Genomic DNA, 18,424 nt, shown 5'->3' on the forward strand with positions numbered 1-18,424 from the left:
TGAGTCTGGAGCACTGTGGTATCATCTGACTACGACGTCATCGTGTCAGCTCAAAGTGCTGATCGTATCTGTCCTGACATGTCTTAGACGTTCCGCCAAAGCTTACATCGCAGAATTCTGGTCTTTCGATGGTATATCGCACCATTCTTGCTGACCCTTTCTCAAGTGTATTGTCCCGTTCATTTTGGGATCTGACTTCCAGTGATGTATAATACTCGTCCCAGCTCCTCTTCCTGCCAATAATTCGGTTTCCTCTGCTCTGAAGACTGGAGAATGCTTTGAATGGATCTTCAAGTAGTGCTGTTGATCCTCGAATAGCTTGGACTGATTGACTACGGTGGACTGTAGCGTTGTTGTTTCCTGCTTCCACACAAGGGTTAGATGGGCGTTGCGAGTCGGAATCCATCGCCCTTTCACCTGCCATCGATGAGGAGGCTGAGCTCGGCATGGTGTCAAAGCTCCACATGACTTGTGATCTGATTTATGTAATAATTTAGCGATATGAATCATCGAGACCTCCGGACTGGCCACCCAACTTATATCATACGTCAAGCTGACATTCCACAGCTGATACGGCGGAAAAATTCGTGGTGTGAGAAGCTGACATGGCAGCCTGGACCCGGAACGGAAAGAAGAAGAATAAAAGATCATCAAAGGATATTTGTACTGTATACTAGTCTCCTCCGTCGTAATCGGAGTCATCAATATCATTCATGACTATGATATGGTACAAGGCTAACTACGATCGGATTTCCAGATACGCATACGTCCGAGTTCCTCGACATCAACACCAATTCTGATCACGGGGATCTCTTTTGACCAGTCCATACTCATCTTATAGTTCAGCGCAGCACATCGCAAGCTATCAAACATCGTCATCGTCCTAAGGCATCAATTATGCCTCTTTCCCACGCCTTGTGCCTCGGCAGCATCACCTTGATCTTCAGCCTCCGAAGCGAAACCTGAATCGTGCTGCCCGCCTCGTGTCTGGTAATGATCGAATTTCCTCTTGTTTCTGGCTGATCCAGTACTAGCACCTGACCGAGATACCGAGCTTTCGTCACTCGAAGAAATACTATAGCCCAAGGTCGAGCTCGCTTGAGCATGAGTAGATGCAGAGGTGTTAGTGGATGACATGTTCGCCCTGTGCTATTGGATCTGGTTTAGGTTGGAACGATACACAAGGACAATGAGACGGCATCTGATATGATGCTGTTTACAGCCTTATATACATCAAGATGAACAATGTTCAAGGACTCAGCTAATTCATAGATCGCATATCGAGTCAGTCATATGGGATATCAATAGCTCGTCTAGCTCAGATGAACGTGTGTGTCCTAAAGCACTGCTATCAAACTCTCTCTTATGGTGTAATCCGTTTTTGAGCCAATACTTTGGCCTGTTGACCCTCCTTTCTGCTCTGCGATACCGGCCTTCGAAACGCACATCAGTACGCTATAAGCGAAGTTTGTGAACAGAAAAGCAGTGCATCATTTCAATGACGGTGTTTAGTGGCAAAGGCTTGAAGCGTTAAGGTCCATGTATACCTCGCACGCCGTTCTTCCTGCAACCCCGACTCGCATACTACTAGGGAGTAATAGTGGAGAAGTCCTCCTACTTCGAAGGCTCAGGATTCTGTTGATCATCATCTGCTTTTTCTGCCTTCCCAGAGCAAGTCGTACCTGGATTTTGCCTTCCATGGATGATTATAGGACCATGAGTGTCATAGCTTACCTCTTCAATTTCCGTGCCACAATTATCCTGACTATCGAATGTTTGGTACAGGTACAGATGGCAGGGTGTTATAGAAGAATTGCTTGACCTTCTTCTGCTCCCACCGGAACTTGACCGAGAGGAGGATTGACCATGAGAGGCTTCACTGGGAGTAGTGATGGTGTATGGGCGGATCATGATCGAATGACTGAACTTTGTGTAGTATAGCTCTCTGGTCAAATCAGGTTCAACGGAAGGTATGGTAAAGTAAGTGGGCTATCAAGAGGCTGATCGCGGGTATTGTACCCCAGATTCAACCATGGGCCACCCAAGTTGAGAGAAGACTTTTCTCGATTGGGTGACCGAGATTGCCAGACAACCTCGCAGAACAAAGGTAATTCACAATATTCTGAGGTGGAATCCGTGACGTCAGGGTAGTTCAGACCTACGCAGAGAAGTGTTCTTGTCATGGTACCAGCTCATGTATGTACCAGTGATAGCTAAATGAAAGCAATCTCGCAAATGAGTCAAACCCAATTCTCCGTTGATGCTATACAGGTGGACACAGCACACTGTGTGATGGAAGCTCGTTATACTAACCCTCCATGATAATGATACCTCAAGTGGTCAAGAGACTGCATAGAAGCCATCCTCTACGAGACTTGACGAATGCCTTACATCAATCTACGATCCAATCAACCTGAACCTATCCCCGTAAAGTGGATTCTACCCTTTCCCTTCGTGCCATTGAAGGGTGGCGGGCGGGCTGTGCAAGTTGCCAAAAAGGTGAATTCTGATTTGAGATATTTTCTGTACGCACTTACATCTTGCTGGTTAGAATTGCTTTCAACACTTTCAGTCTCGGATGCCTGACTGCTAAGGTATAAATCGGAGTTCGCCAGTATGCCTGCCTCGTCTATCGCTTCTTCCTGTCCTGCCTGAGTATCAACTTCTGTGTTCTCAGCTGGTTTTCGGTCATAAGTCCTGTGGGCTTAGGACCAAGGGGGGATTTCGAAAGGCAAATTTCGGAGCTCGTGCTTGATTCTGACGTATCAAGCGTCCGGGAGGATTGGGCTTCGGTAGAAGACATGCTTTGTCGATGTATGGTTGTCTGGGTTGTGTAAAATTACGAAGAGGGTAGGCGTAATGTAATTTTTGGAGGGCAATGAAGATTCAGAAGATAGGACGTAGTTGTTCGGGCAGAGCGGTGAAAGGTTCTCTGGAAATATCATGGAACAAAGGTTGGAAGAAACATCCTTAATATCCAAGTAAACATGTACAAATGATGCATATCATACCATATCATCGCATCGCTTCTCACTGTTCATTATCACTTTCGCTTATGAAAACCTCATATCTCTGATTTTGGCAATTCTACTTATGTGAATCTTTGTACGACAACCGCATTTTGCAATTTGGCAGCTTCGATGGTTTCACTTGGATCAGATAATTCTTTACTGGGGAATGTCGTTTGGAGGACATAGCTTCGACTATCCGGTCTAGCACTATTGGGGAACTTGTCATTAGCAAATTTGTTTCGCAATGGTCTCATACGGTTGACAGCCGGATACTCACGCTGAAACGTAATTTCGGAGATCACCAACTGTGTGAGTAAGGTTGACTTTCGCAACCATCCTGTCATTCGCATATGTTAGTATTCATGAGCCATTTCGATAATACAGCCGATTGATGACTCACCTTGTTCCGTCACCCAATCGAAGCTGTATACTAGTAGTAGGTTTACTTTCATCCACTTCAAACTTATTTTGACTAGTGGGCGCTGCGCTGCTAGTCGTGTTGGAAGCACCTGGAGTCGATGTACCAGAACCACCAGCTAAGATACCCTGAGGTAAACCACCAGGCATGCTAGATGATGAAGCAGTTGCTACTTCGGGAGCAGGCGAACCTAATCTGTTTCCAGATCCACCGAAAGCTTTCATAGGTTTCTTAGGTGGAGGTTGATACTCTTCCCTTCTCCTTTGTGCGACTTCCACATTCAATCTCTGATTGAACTTTACTCCAAATACGCTGGGTGGTGCTCGTCCAGATTCGATAGCTTGAAGTAAAGCTTGGTTTTGAGGATCATCGTATGAGAGTAAAGGTCCATCTTCGATCGAAAACCCATTTCTCCAAAATGTCAATCGTCGAGTTTGGACGTTCTCATCATCATCGTCGTCGTCATCCTCTTCATCTTCTACCGAGGTGGGTGGACCGTTACCTCCAGCGCCTGCACCTCTACCGAACATACCGGCGAGAAGATTATCCATCATAGAGGGAGTTACTCCCGCAACGCCAGGGATAGATGGCACAGGTGTAGAACCAGAGGGAGCCGAACCGGTCGCTGGAACTTCGGTTGAAGGGGCCTCGTCTGAACCGAGAGTGTGACCTGAACCTCTAAATGCTGAAGGGGGTTTGGGTGCTCCGCCAGCTGGAGGAGATCTGGGACCATTTCTAAAATCACGAACAAGTAAGCTCAATGTTCGCAGCGCAAGCTAGCAAGGTGAGCTTACTGGCTAGCCATACGAAGGATATTATCTACCAGAGAGTTACCACTCCCTCTTTGATCATCAGGATTTTGAACGGCTAAGCCACTGGACTGCAATATTAGCTTTCGACCTTACAAGAAGTCTTGAAGCCAAGCTAACCCACCTTCTGCCTCCACCCGCATACAACTCTTCGGGATCATCTCCACCTCTAGGTTCCTCCTCCTCGTCCCTACTCTCCCCGATCCTCCCGAACCTTGACCTTTCAGGCTGACCCCATCCTGCAGGTAATGGTTCAGATGCAGCTGCGCCGCCCAGCGTTCTTGGTCCACCAGTGGGAGCAGGGGCGTTGTTGGAATTATCGTCGGACATACTGGGTGAACCTAAAGCCAGTTCGGCGTCTTCTTCGTCTTGCTGATGTGGGTTAAGAGGTTCTGAAGCTGTTTGAGCGGCAAAGAAATCTTCTATCGCTCCCTTGAATTGCCGTCAGCCAGCATTCTGAGATTTTGACCGGACACTAATCGAAGCAGATTGATGAACCGACTTACCTCTAAAGTAGTACCAGATTCTAGGAAGTGAACAGCGTCTTCAGGACTTGCTTGAGTGATGGCAACGAACTGATCGATATCTGGTAGAGCGCCACATAAGATGTCGTCAGCTGAACGGGTCTTCTTATAGGTCAGCGATTCAGAGCTCACCTTGCTGTGTTGGTCTGAGCCCTGGCATAGTCTATCGTTCTAGAGAAAGACAAGAAGAGTCGTAGAGACGAGGTTGAAGTATCTATCATTCTATGGAAATCACGGTGACGCAGCGATCACGCCTCCACCTCACTTCATTCCCTTGAGCAAAGTAGGCACGCCATTGTCCCCACTTTGCCACCCGCATGCCTATTCTCGTGTACTGTTTAACGAGGATTTTTTCCGTCCTACCTCGATTTCACCAAGATTACATTCACCCATTCAACAATCAATTGATCAATTGATCATTCATCCATAGACCTCCCCCTCAGCATTGGGCTTTCACACTCATAAGGTTGCAGGAATTATCGAGATGGCCGAACCTCCTTCCAAGCGATCAAAAATGGTTGGCGATTCTTCTTCCTCCACTCCTCCCGTCGATAACCCTTACCTGTAAGCTATCTCGCGAAAGCATTCCGATCGTGTAAAAGTTGACTCTTATCCTGCTTTGCCTAGTGCTCATCGAGATATGGCTGCTTCATCTTCAACCAACGGGTACGCTACAGGTATCAATGGTACTAGTGGGAAAGCGAGCAACCCATTGAATGGATTGGTACCAAGGAAAGTATCTGTTGCTCAAGCCAAATCAATCATGGTGAGTAAATCCTCTCTTTTCGTTTTTCCAATATCCATTAGGGTCATATCTTATAGACTGATGTCCGATACAGGATGGAGATGTGAACCCTTTCAAAGGTCTATCCCCTTTCTCAACATCCTATCGAAAGATATTAGAGCAAAGAAAGGGATTACCAGTCTATCAGAAAATGCAAGAATTTTTAACTGTGTTTTCAGAAAATCAAATTACCGTTATGGAAGGTCAAACTGGTTCGGGAAAGACTACTCAGATCCCTCAGTTCGTGTGTTACTCGGATCTACCAATGTTGAGAGGGAAGATGGTAGCTTGTACTCAGCCCAGACGAGTGGCTGCCATGAGTGTAGCTAAGCGTGTGGCTGATGAGATGGATGGTGAGTACAAATCCCTTGATTTTCATGTATGATATGTGCGATGTATGCTGATGGTAAATGTATGAAGTCCAACTTGGTAAACAAGTTGGTTACTCGATTCGATTTGAAGATATGACTGAACCCGGTACAACCTTCCTCAAGTATATGACAGATGGTATGTTATTGAGAGAAGCAATGAACGATCCCTTGTTAGAAAGGTACTCCACTGTCATTTTGGATGAAGCGCATGAAAGAACTTTGGCGACGGATATATTGATGGGTCTGCTGAAAGATGTGAGTTTTGAGAACCCAATTGCGTTACGAACCACTAAAGAGACAACTGACCGTTCATTTGTAGATCGCTAAAAGAAGACCAGACTTGAAGATCATCGTCATGTCTGCTACACTTGATGTTGAGAAATTCCAGAAATACTTTGGGGATGGTCAACCATCAGGTATAGCACCTGTTGTCAAAGTTTCCGGACGAACTTTCCCTGTAGAAACCTTCTTCACCCAAGAACCAGAGAACGATTATGTCGAAGCATCCATCCGGACTGTCCTGTTTATCCATCAAGCAGAAGACGAAGGAGATGTATTACTGTTCTTGACGGGTGAAGAAGAGATTGAAGACGCTTGTAGGAAGATTAGAGCGGAGGGAGAAGAATTATCGAATAAAGGAATGGCAGGACCATTATTGGTCGTACCGTTATATTCATCTTTACCACCTCATCAGCAACAACGTATATTCGATCCTCCACCTCCAGCACGTAAAGATGGTTTACCTGGTCGAAAAGTCGTTGTATCAACCAACATCGCTGAAACCTCCTTGACTATCGATGGTATAGTCTACGTGGTAGATCCAGGATTCTGTAAACAGAAAGTATACAACCCCCGAATAAGAGTGGAGAGTCTGTTGGTATCGCCTATATCGAAAGCTTCGGCGATGCAGAGAGCTGGTCGAGCAGGTAGAACCAGACCTGGGAAATGTTTCAGATTGTATACAGAGAAAGATTTCGTCAAAGAATTGGAAGAACAGACGCATCCAGAGATTTTGAGGAGTAATTTGGCGAATACGGTGTTGGAATTGATCAAGTTGGGTATAAAGGATTTGGTACATTTCGATTATATGGGTGAGTTACAAGGTTGAGAAAGAGGTTTCGTTGAATCGCACAATGCTGATGTGGGTGTATACTCGTAGACGCTCCTGCTCCCGAGACTATCATGAGAGCTTTAGAGTTGTTACACTACCTCTCTGCGCTAGATGATGATGGTAATCTTACCCCTCTGGGTCAAATCATGGCTGAATTCCCCTTGGATCCTCAGGTGAGTTTATATAAAGCTTCAGCGATAACACGACTTTTAGCTGACGGATGGTTCCTATATAGCTCGCTAAGATGCTTATCGTTAGTCCAGAATTCGGATGTAGTAACGAGATGCTTTCTCTCACAGCTATGTTATCTGGTATGTCCTCTCTTCGCTTTGCCGCCGGGTGAGATCAAGGGTATATACTGAGTCTTGATTGTTTGTAGTTCCCAACGTATTTATGCGACCTGCCTCCCAGCGTAAAGAAGCGGACCTCGCCAAAGCTCAATTCACCCATCCTGATGGTGATCATCTTACCCTCCTGAACGTGTATCACGCATACAAGTCTAACGAGGGAGACGCGAAGAATTGGTGTTGGCAGAATTATCTGAATCAGAGATCATTGGCTCAAGCTGATAACGTCCGAACTCAATTGAAGAGGGCGATGGAGAAATTCGATTTGGAGCTGTGTTCGACAGCTTGGGAAGATAAGAATTACTGGAATAACATCCGACAGGCATTGACTTGTGGTTTCTTCATGCAAGTCGCTCATAAAGAGGGAGAGAAGGGAAGTTATATGACGGTGAAAGATAATCAGGTCAGTGATATCACTCCACTTCGAATGGAACTAATTAGTAGGGTTCAAAAGAAAGGAATAAGGAAGTGCTAATTAGTTTGTTTGTGACATATTTACAGGTCGTCAGATTACATTTGTCTTGCGGATTGGATACCACACCTGAATGGGTTATATATAATGAATTCGTCTTAACGACTGCCAATGTGAGTATATTGTAATAATCCAAACAGTCGCTCCTCCTGTCTTTTATCATATCGCTTTGCTGACTTATATGTTCTTTCTTCGCCAATAGTTCATCCGAACCGTCACGGAAGTAAGACCCGAATGGTTGTTGGAATACGCATCTCAGTATTTCGACCCCACTTCGTTCCCTGAGAACAGTGAGACTAGAAGAGCTCTACAGAGGGTGTTGAACAAGGTGAGTTTGAGTTTGAGCGGCGATTAATCTGATTTATGTATCGATTCGATCACACTGATGTTTGCTTTTTCGGTATTGTAGAAAACCGGTAAATATGCAGATGGAGGATCTGGATCAGGGGTAGATTTGAAGAAGAAAAAGAAGAAGAGGAAGGCCGAGTAGATCGATTGCTATTAGCTGTATTTGAGTGATATCGGTTTGTGAGGAGATATCTTATATATTCTATATATATATAGATTTCATATGCATTTGGGAGTTTATTGTATCACATATGATGCGTTTTCAACCTATATCGAACGATATATAGCTACACCACCTTACGATAGATACCCTTCCAGATGCAATCATTCACTAGATTTCACCTTCTTCTACATCATCTTTGTCTTTTCTGGAGTGAGTATGAGATGAAGACGACATTCTTCGTCGCTGCATCAATTTAAGTGATTTGATTAGTTTGTTCCCCTTGTTTGTTACTACTATGATTATAACTAGATTACTCACCTTACTTTCCCTCTCTTTATCTTTATCTTTGATATCATCAGGACCAATCGATCCTCTCTTCCTATCTCTTTCCCTATCTCGATGTTGATCTTTTCTATCTCTATCTTCTCTATCCCTATCCCTCTCTCGATCTTTTCTCGAAGATCTATCTTTTTCTCTATCTTTCTCATCGATATCCATGGGTTCATCTCGATCTTTATCCTTGGAATTAGAGTAAGAATACTTTCGATCTCTCTCATACCTGTCTCTATCGCGTTCACGTTCTCGGGTAGATCCAACTTCGGATGATTCGGCTTCTTTGAGTTTTTCCTATTGAGCAATATCATTTCCATGACATCAGTATGCAGCATCATCATCATCATCATCATCATCGTCATCATACAATCGATTTTCACGACTCTGAATCGCAAACTCACCTTTTGTCTCTTGATGAATTTTTCAAAAGCAACTTTACGATCTTCCTCGTCAACCACTTCCTTGAATTCAGGTAAATCCTTCATATGAGGTAATGCCTATTCCCACCATTTCATCGAATTAGCTACGTGTTATCACATCTCCTCGTTCACGCATGAAGTACGAGTAAAGCAGATCAAAATCGCACTTACCTCTTCATATGTCATCTCCAGGTCGATATGTCTACCTACTTTCTTCAACGCATATCGTAAATCGTCGATACGATGTCTTCGTCTTCTCTCCGCTCGACGGAGCTCGTCTTCGGCAGATTGTTTGAGTTTACCGTGTATCTATGGTTGTGCCAGAGAGATTGTCAATATTGGGACCATTGATAAGGAAACAAGGGGTAGAGACTGGAATATAGGTAAGAACGTGTAGTGGAGCGTGCGCAAAGCGGCGAAGAATGTGGAGATCAGGTATGATGAGATATAGGAGGATAAAGGACGAAATTGAGACAGTATTTTCTTTGATTTTAACATAGCAACTTATGATATCCCACTCACCAAATCATAAATATCCTTTCTCAATTTCTCATCAAATTGATTTTCAATCTTCAATTCCCTAACCCATTCATCCAATTCTTCAAACGTGGTCTCCAGTTTGATCTCTTTACCATCCTTGTTCAAAGCTCTTACCAACTTCTGCGAAGCGGTTTCGAATTCTTCATTCAAATCATCTATATGATCCATAAATAAATCTAACGGGTTGGATCCCTGTAATCCTAACAAAGTCAAATATCGCTCATCATCTTTGATCCTCTTATAAACATCCTTGAATTTGCTTGTTCTATCCAAATCACCACGTTCTTGTAATTGGTGTAAGAGGACTTTAAAATTTTCTCTAGCTTTTCTAGCCTTTCGGACATTCTCAATTTTCAATTTCTTACTTTCCTCCTCATGTTCAATCTCAAGTTGTCGAGCGTAGGTATCGTACACTTGTATCATATCGATAGTTTCAATTTTCTGAAGTTCTCTATCCGCCTTGAACTCCTCTGAAGAGACGATAAGGTCATGGGCTTCTCTCCATCGACTGGAGACGGATATGTCAAGAGTGCGAATGAGGTCTGAGAGGATATGGATATTACGATCTCGAGATTCCCTTTCGGCGGTCTAGACGTAAAAGCAATCATCAGCCAAAGCTTGTTCCTTCGGATAATCTACAAGGCAGGATCAAGGTGAACACAGGGCGAACACCTACCTCTTCGATGCTCCTTAGATCATCAACATATTCCTCCAAAATCATCGCCCTCTCATCATACTGAGCCTCACGCCAATATCGATTACTATTGAATATCTTTTCCGCAGTCTTCATAGTTGAGTAACTCTTTATTTCGGGACTGGAAGCGAACAATTTATGGAAGATTGGTCGAAGTTTGGATATTCGAAGTTGTTTGGCTTGACGTCGGGAATCAAGGATAGTATTGATGTGCTACACCACAGAACACCAAATCAGCCTGTGTTATACCACGAGGAGCGAATTATGAAGATTGACATGAAATAGGAATAGTAAAGTTGTATGATACTTACCTTCTCAAAAGCACCTTTCTTCTCAGCCAGCGTATCTAGAGCCTTATACAGCGGGTCCATGATGATCTTCCTCATAGTCTGATCCCATGTCCACTGTTCGTTTATACCCTCCCTTTTGAGCAGGTAGATGAACGCTTCTTCCGCTTTAGCTCTGTCGGCGAACCCTCCAGGAGGCATGACGATGACTGGTAATGCAGGCACATTGGTTTGTTGTGATTGTTGTTGGACTTGCGGAGTTTCTGATCCTCTTCTTGACGAGGGTGATTCGGTCGATGAAGGTGGAAGACTACCGTATGGCGCGATGGCATTGGCGGCTGCTTCTCTGAGTTCTCGGATATCTTCTGGTGTAGGTGATCTGGATCTTTCGGGGCTGATCATATACCATGAAACGTTAATTAGATGAGCTGACTCGATCATGAACAGATTGAGAATGATATCTTACCTTGTCAAGCCCTGAGCCCTCCTTTCTTCCTCTCTATCAATCTTCGCTTTAAGCTCTTTCAACTCGGGTGGTAAATCCCATTTTGTCTCTTTGGTCACCGTGTTAACATAGTATGGTCGATCTTTCGAGGTATATTGTTTCCATTGAGTCTTGGCCAGTGCTTTCTATTGACAGTCGATCATAGACACATCAGCTGATGAGAGCGATCCCAGAGAGATCCAGCTGACTAACCTCAAATGGGGTTTTCAGCTCATCAGGTTTCTCCCACACGCTCTGCTTGGTGGTAGCGTGAGACCAATATTTCCTTCCTTCCGAGTTGGTATATTCGCTCTGAAGGCATGAATCAGTCAGGACTCGACAGTGATGTATGAATGGTAGACCTACCCATTGCGACTTCTTGCCAGGAGAAGCAGGCATTTTGAGCTGATATTGGCCAATGTTCTTGGATCAACTTTGATGATGTGATTGGGATGGAAGCATCCTTATGTATCGAGGATATCAGCAAGCTAATGAGATTAAATCTACCATGTCGAATTAATTCCAGAGAGACACGTTAAACGGACTTGTCACACAACTCCGGGATCACGCACCGGTCATCATCAGGTGTCAGGCATGCGAGTGGAAGCCGCCGAACATTCCTTCTCGCGCCTAGTCTCAGCGCTTTGGGAGAATGATCTGATTGGTCTAGCTCAAAGGAATGTGTGGATGTGGTGGTTACAGGTAGATCAATAACCGGGGGAGCGGGATCACATCATCCTATCGGTCCTCTTCTTTCGGAATTAACGAATCGACCAACCATCTCGCATATCATGACATACACTGACAAGCGGGTGTGAGGGGTGAGAAATCGCAAACAGGTCAACTAGGCTAAAAAGCGGGTGGTTTTTTCCGGAGCTACGTGGTGCACAGGAGTCTATTCGTATCGATGTGGAGGTTCAATAGGAATCGTGATGGGGAAGTGTGTGGTGAATACAACATCGGACCGGTACAAAGATGTTGCCGAGTGACGAGAGGTATGTCGAATGGTATATCATTCCCCCTTGCTGGTTGCATAATCACCCTACTTCTTTCCCTCTAAATCCACCAGACTTTTCTTCCTCTTCGCCTTCTTTTTTTGGTTGGCTTCGGTGTCTGAGTGCTTGCATACTCCCTGTACGACATCCTAACCGCCTACCACTGGCACCTGATCTTATTGTTTCTTGTCGAATACATATATATATATACCTGGTCAAGATGATCTCCCCAGCTCGAGTCACTTCCATCTTGCGATCAGCACCTCGTTGTATCAACCAAAACGTTTCTTTACAATCTACTTCATCTTACGTTAGAAACAGATCAATCAGATTCTTCAACTCAATGTCCGATCCTACTTTCACTCACGAGTTTAACCACTCTGCCTTCAAAGGTAAAGTAGAGGTGCCAACCGGCCTTTATATTAATGGTAAATGGTCAAAATCGTTGGACAAGAACGCCAAGACCATCGAGTGAGTATCATCTTATCCTCTTTCTACTCTGTTCTGTATTCGATGACTTGAAGTTACTATATAGAAAGCTGACGAGTACGTCTCTTTAGCGTCTACAACCCTTCCACCGGAGAGGTCCTCACTTCCATCCCAGAAGGTAGACAAGCCGATGTTGACGAAGCTGTCAAACAAGCTCATGTAGCTTTCAACACCACTTGGGGTCTTCACGCCCCCGGTTTCAAGAGAGGTGAACTTTTGATCAAGATCGCTGAATTGATGGAAAGAGATGCCGATATCCTGGCTTCCATTGAAGCTTTGGACAACGGAAAGACCTTCACCGCTGCCAGGGCTTTCGACGTGGTTGAGTCCGCTAGAACGTTCAGATACTACGGTGGTTGGGCTGACAAGATCCACGGTAAAGTCATCGAGGTAAATATCACACGTATCTTATGTGGTATCCAGTAAGATTGCTCAGAGCTGACGAGATTCTTCCATCTAGACTACCGAAGCCAAGCTCGCTTACACCCGACACGAACCTGTCGGTGTTTGTGGGCAAATCATCCCTTGGAACTTCGTATGTTATCTATCTTGATGTCAACCGCGACGACCTTTAACTGACAGAATCCATTCTAGCCTCTTCTTATGTTCGCTTGGAAAATCGCACCTGCCGTTGCAGCCGGTTGTACCGTCGTTATCAAACCTTCCGAACTCACCCCCTTGACCGCTCTCTACATGACCAAGCTATTCGAGGAAGCTGGTGTACCTCCCGGGGTCATCAACGTCATTGTTGGGTGAGCCCAAACCCCGATTAGGTCTCAACTGCTCAATCAGCTAACAAGTCGTACTGTATGTGTATAGTTACGGTAACACTGTCGGTTCCGCTCTTGCCGCTCACCCAGACGTCGACAAGGTCGCTTTCACCGGTTCTACCCCCGTCGGTCGATTGGTCATGGAAGAAGCTTCCAAATCCAACATCAAGAAAGTATCTCTCGAGCTCGGTGGTAAAGGTTCAAACATCATCTTCGAAGACGCGGACTTTGACGAAGCTGTTAAATATGCCGCTCAAGGTATCTTGTGAGTTGACTCGTATCTTTCTGGATCGTCTCAAGATTAATCGCTTATCAAATCAAACAAATCTAATCCTCTATTCAGCTTCAACCACGGTCAAACTTGTGTAAGTCTTTCATCTGATCCCGAGCTGAGGAGGTATACTTCGTAAACTCAACTTGAACTGCATATGATACAGTGCGCTGGCTCCAGAATCTACGTCCAGAAGCCAATCTACGAGAAGTTCGTTAATGCTTTCAAGGAGGCTTCCTCAAGACTCAAGGTCGGGTAAGTGTCTTTTGTCTTTTGACCTCCTTATCGCCCATCATAATCGAAAAATTGTGTTAATTCTTGCATATGTCACAGCGACCCATTCGAGCCTACCACCTACCAAGGACCTCAAGTCTCTCAGCTCCAATATGACCGAATCATGAAATACGTCGAACACGGCAAAGATGAAGGTGCTACCATTATCACTGGTGGTAAACGAGTTGGTGATGCCGGTTACTTCATCCAACCGGTAAGTCCTGTGTTTTATTTAACCGAAACAGAAACGCTCTTTGTCCAGTCTTTGTAATCTCCCTATCACACGTATCTCCCTGTCGATCGTATTATTGCGATACACTTGTCCATGACAGCTTAGCTTCCCTGAAGATGAGAGGCTAACATAAACATGTTTTTTTTTTTCGCTTGCTTTACATGTAGACCGTATTTGGTGACGTCAAACCTGACATGAAGATCGTCAAGGAAGAAATCTTCGGTCCCGTCGTGGTTGTTTCACCTTTCGAGAAAGAGGAAGAAGTGATCGAGTCTGCCAATGACTCGGTTTACGGTTTGGCCTCAGCTGTATTCACTCAGGATATCTCGAGAGCCACCAGAGTTGCCGCCAACCTCAAGGCCGGTACGATCTGGATCAACTGTTATAACGAGCTGCACCCTCAAATCCCATTCGGTGGTTTCAAACAATCTGGTGAGTTTTCTTTCCTCACATCATCTTCGACGTGTTTCTTTCTTCACCTTGTTCGTCCCTGTCCTATCTTTGGTGTAACCATCATACTACCGCCGGTGTCGGTGTCGGTCTCGGCAACTTCGGACCGCGAGGCGTGGGAACGTATCTAGGGTAATAGATAGTACTAGTGCATCAATTTGCTGACAAATGTTCTTTGTACTTAGGTCTCGGTCGTGAATTGGGTGAATACGCTTTGGAGAACTACACCGAGATCAAAGCTGTTCAAATCAACGTCAGTGGTAAATGTGGTATCCCTCTTTAAAAAGTGGATCAGGAGTAGTCAGATATCTCAGATGCCTTTGATTTTTTCGAGTTTATGAGGTTATTCTTTACGTCGTTCTTGAGTGTGATTTTTCGCCTTTTGAATTGGATGCGAGAAGGGAAATAGGAAGCAGAAGAAGTAGAAATTATATGAAAATATACTTATGATCATGCATCGATTGATTGTGACTGTTCTTACATTACGAGGTTCTGTGGTTCTGTTATCCGATCTCAATGGAATTGATAAGTTATGTGAACGCGTTCGTGTTAGGGGGAAGTCATCAATCGTTATTCATTAAATGGGACTATGAGATAAAAAAAAAGAACAAGAAGTAGAATACCGAACGGGATTGAGATTGTGATTAGCAGAAAGCATGGTCTGATGAGTGTGAATGAGGATATTAGTGGTTATGAATTACAAGAGTTAAGAGCAAAAGAAACTATCAAATACCGATGAGCGAAAGTAAGTTACAGTAAAGTAAGATAAAGTTAACTATGCAAATTGAGTGACGGAAGAAAGAGCAACAGAGAAATTGTCCAATTGGTTTGATATGAATATCAATCGGAAACGATTGATTATATGTACAAGGATATTTACGAGAATAGTTTGATGGAAGTTAAATATTACATGGTAGTGGTGTTAGGAGGTTTGGATATACCTAATGATATCTCTGGAAGGTGAATATCAAAAGTTCCACCTTCTCGTTCTAGGTATTCTGTCTCTTCCCTTGCGAGACGTTGCTGCGATACATCGAACACAACGGGGAATCAGCACGAGCGTAGCAACTTGAAGAAGTATGAAAAGACCACTCACATGATAGAACCAATAATACCTAGGATTCAGGAATGGTAAGATGTATGATTGGATGGTAGGTTTCAAGGCTTTGACTCTATCCGTTTCGATCTACAATATCAACGATTTTATTCGAATCAGCCGTAGCTCTTTTTATCCTATCCTACATCTTGTTTGACTGCTTGATATATTGCAGAGAAGGGCAAAATGACGACTCACCTCTTTCCTTATACTCCTCCATAAATCTGGTTTATCACTTATGACACTCTTCACACCCCATCTCCCACATTGTCTCATCTCCTCTTCGTTGTTCACCGTCCAAGCACAAATGGATTTACCCTTTGCCGCACATTCAGCACGGAACCGAGCTCCGTCAGAAGACGCGAGAGCTTCGTACAATATCGAAAAGCCGTGGCAGTTGTCGAAAAAGTATTTACGACATTGAGGGAGTGACATGGAGATGGCGTATCGGGGGAGGTAAGGGAGGATGGTACATGCAGGAGTGATGAATTTGGGCTATGTATTGGTGAATCAGCGAGACCATCATAAATGAACCGACTGATCACTGTTAAGACGTAAGATTATACATTGACCAATAGGTTCTTGGACGGTTAATGTTATTGTACACGTAAAATAAACTAATAAACTCACATGCCAGATACCCAGGATCAATCTAGGTGCCAACCTATTCTGCCAATCTTCATATCCTTGTACGACATCTTTGATCAATCCGAACAATTTAACAGGATCATTCTCGACTTTGCAATCGATCTATTATAAAACAAGGATAGGCCCGAGTGGTGGGCCCAATAAAGATTAGCTGTGTTTTCTGTCTAATGTTAAAGCTGAAAGAGGCGTTTTGCTTCTGCTTCTCCGTCGCGAAGACGATTGCTTGATGGTGTGAATGACAGAAAGATGGGTGATAAGAAGGGATGATACGATACTGACATTCAATTTGACATTGATATTTTCAGGTTGTAAGAGGATATCTAAGACTTCGGTGAATTTGGGGATAGGTTGATGAGGTGCTTTCTTAGTTCGAACGTGTCTAATCATACAAAGTATCAACATATTGCTCTTAATTTAGGTTTTGGGCGAGTGATGTACAAGCGTTTACTCACTCCAACACACCATTCCATGGCTGTTTATGTATCAATCCTTGACCATCGGTCGTTCGATGAAGTTCCGGATCATGAAACAGGACAAGCACGTTATCCGCTGTTATGTGGATATCTAAATTGGAATCATAAGATCAGTATGTCGGGATAATCAGAAGTATAGCGAGCTGATCAAGTGGGTATACTCACCCGTCTCGATACCATCTGCGCCGGCTTTACAAGCCTCTACAAAGGATGCTTTCGTATTCTCGGCTGTTGGAGTGAACGAAAAAAGAGAAGGATACAAGGTAAGCACGTGTGAAGATGAGCAAAGAATGATGTGTTGAAAGGATGGATATGTCAACTCCGACATCATGGTGATGATCATCCTTATCATCAAGTGGCACAATGACTCACGAAAACTTGCTGAAGCCTGTACAGTAGTATATCCCATCAATGTTTATCAGCTATCATGACCTTGTTTTACGATTGGAAATGTCAGACGGATGAACTCCGACTCACACCTCTGTGACCCCAACATTCGGGTATATTCCATCCATCCCCTCTAGCTTGAGATTGGAGTTTATCGAATGGGTTCTCAAGTTCAAACTCTGATACGGCGGGAGATTGAAGGACGGTTGAGAACGCCGGTGAAGGTCCAGCGGAATTGGAGGGTGAGAGTGCGGGAGTAGGTAAAGTAGATTCTGGTCGGGACATCACACCGTTCGCTGGTTTATCGATATTTGACATTGTTAATGACTTCAATGAGGTTGATCGATATTGAAAATGGTCATGGGCAACCACCAAGAATGAAGAGGTATTTATACCTTATCGTGTGTAGCGGCAAGCACTGAGCTGAGCTGATCTGAGTCGTAAATTCGAGTTGAGATCGGAAAATAACAAATGTGCGTTATATGGCGGTATCTCGATGCGATGAATGGATCACCCCCCGTGGAGGTAACAAGTAGAAGGAACGTGCGTGTCGAAGCGGCAGGTTGAAACGTGATAGATACCTCGAGGGATAAACAGTGTGTCGCTCTTGGATAGTCGCAAAAGGATCTAATGAAGATAAGATGAAAGGACCTCTTTGTCTTGTTTATATATGTCCACTCGAGGTATGGTATGTAGAACCGGATCAGCCGGATGATCAAATTATCTTTTGGGGTAGACAAGGCTGGCTTGTGCTTGACTCGAGTGGGAAGATGCGTTATAATCGGATCACGAGGGGGTTATACTTGTATGCAGATCGTCTAGTCACGAGTGAAAGAGAAGATGGAAAGTCTATATGTCTATGTTTGAGAAGAAAATAATCTGCCGGGCGGGAAAGAAAATGTAAAGCAAACAATGATCAATTGAATGGATAAGTTGAACGAAATGAACTCTGTGAAGGTTGTAGGCAGATCTTACCGGAATCTCGAGAGTGTGGAGTGGGAGAACTTCAGGGTGGAATTTTGCGGTTGGAGATATCGGTTACGTACCACTTGCCACTTCTACTTGTATCTTGCTTGGAACTTTAATCTTCGCGTTGTTTTGGTAACTGTATCGACTGTACTGTCAACAACACCTTGATATGGTATGATGGCGTAAAATCAATCATTAGATCTACAGATAATCCAGCCCATGAGCGACATGTAACCCACAACCGCAATGCACGGAT

The 18,424-nt window shown here is 44.2% G+C and overlaps 6 protein-coding genes across 6 annotated transcripts; 2 read left to right on the forward strand and 4 right to left on the reverse strand.

Annotated features, from left to right (window-relative positions):
• Positions 1–891: 891 nt before the first annotated feature.
• I203_105347 (uncharacterized protein) lies at positions 892–1,137 on the reverse strand (the record flags this gene model as incomplete). The annotated part of the gene is made up of 1 exon (XM_019144512.2): positions 892–1,137. The coding sequence occupies one exon, from the start codon at positions 1,135–1,137 to the stop codon at positions 892–894; it is 246 nt and encodes an 81-aa protein (XP_019005847.2).
• A 1,954-nt stretch (positions 1,138–3,091) lies between these two features.
• Positions 3,092–4,922, reverse strand: I203_105348 (uncharacterized protein; the record flags this gene model as incomplete). The annotated part of the gene is made up of 7 exons (XM_019144513.1): positions 3,092–3,218; positions 3,289–3,348; positions 3,412–4,164; positions 4,224–4,304; positions 4,363–4,670; positions 4,745–4,824; positions 4,895–4,922. 7 exons carry the CDS (start codon positions 4,920–4,922, stop codon positions 3,092–3,094), a joined length of 1,437 nt encoding a protein of 478 aa, XP_019005848.1.
• Positions 4,923–5,246: 324 nt separating this feature from the next.
• I203_105349 (uncharacterized protein) lies at positions 5,247–8,337 on the forward strand (the record flags this gene model as incomplete). The annotated part of the gene is made up of 11 exons (XM_019144514.1): positions 5,247–5,326; positions 5,390–5,528; positions 5,602–5,899; positions 5,967–6,172; positions 6,237–7,008; positions 7,077–7,201; positions 7,264–7,339; positions 7,408–7,778; positions 7,877–7,960; positions 8,050–8,175; positions 8,257–8,337. The coding sequence occupies 11 exons, from the start codon at positions 5,247–5,249 to the stop codon at positions 8,335–8,337; spliced, it is 2,358 nt and encodes a 785-aa protein (XP_019005849.1).
• A 189-nt stretch (positions 8,338–8,526) lies between these two features.
• I203_105350 (uncharacterized protein) lies at positions 8,527–11,514 on the reverse strand (the record flags this gene model as incomplete). Its single annotated transcript, XM_065517750.1, has 10 exons — positions 8,527–8,601; positions 8,677–8,985; positions 9,093–9,188; positions 9,282–9,419; positions 9,633–10,238; positions 10,327–10,557; positions 10,656–11,025; positions 11,098–11,261; positions 11,329–11,427; positions 11,482–11,514. 10 exons carry the CDS (start codon positions 11,512–11,514, stop codon positions 8,527–8,529), a joined length of 2,121 nt encoding a protein of 706 aa, XP_065373054.1.
• An 816-nt stretch (positions 11,515–12,330) lies between these two features.
• On the forward strand, positions 12,331–14,878 carry I203_105351 (uncharacterized protein; the record flags this gene model as incomplete). Its single annotated transcript, XM_019144516.1, has 10 exons — positions 12,331–12,581; positions 12,671–12,989; positions 13,060–13,134; positions 13,194–13,351; positions 13,419–13,634; positions 13,713–13,734; positions 13,807–13,895; positions 13,974–14,127; positions 14,313–14,577; positions 14,781–14,878. 10 exons carry the CDS (start codon positions 12,331–12,333, stop codon positions 14,876–14,878), a joined length of 1,647 nt encoding a protein of 548 aa, XP_019005851.1.
• Positions 14,879–15,501: 623 nt separating this feature from the next.
• On the reverse strand, positions 15,502–17,517 carry I203_105352 (uncharacterized protein; the record flags this gene model as incomplete). Its single annotated transcript, XM_019144517.1, has 9 exons — positions 15,502–15,618; positions 15,692–15,781; positions 15,890–16,186; positions 16,322–16,441; positions 16,619–16,718; positions 16,792–16,903; positions 16,978–17,040; positions 17,185–17,200; positions 17,290–17,517. 9 exons carry the CDS (start codon positions 17,515–17,517, stop codon positions 15,502–15,504), a joined length of 1,143 nt encoding a protein of 380 aa, XP_019005852.1.
• Between the last annotated feature and the right edge of the window lie 907 nt (positions 17,518–18,424).

Source organism: Kwoniella mangroviensis, assembly GCF_000507465.2.
Source record: "Kwoniella mangroviensis CBS 8507 chromosome 1 map unlocalized Ctg02, whole genome shotgun sequence".
NCBI classification, from domain to species: domain Eukaryota; kingdom Fungi; phylum Basidiomycota; class Tremellomycetes; order Tremellales; family Cryptococcaceae; genus Kwoniella; species Kwoniella mangrovensis.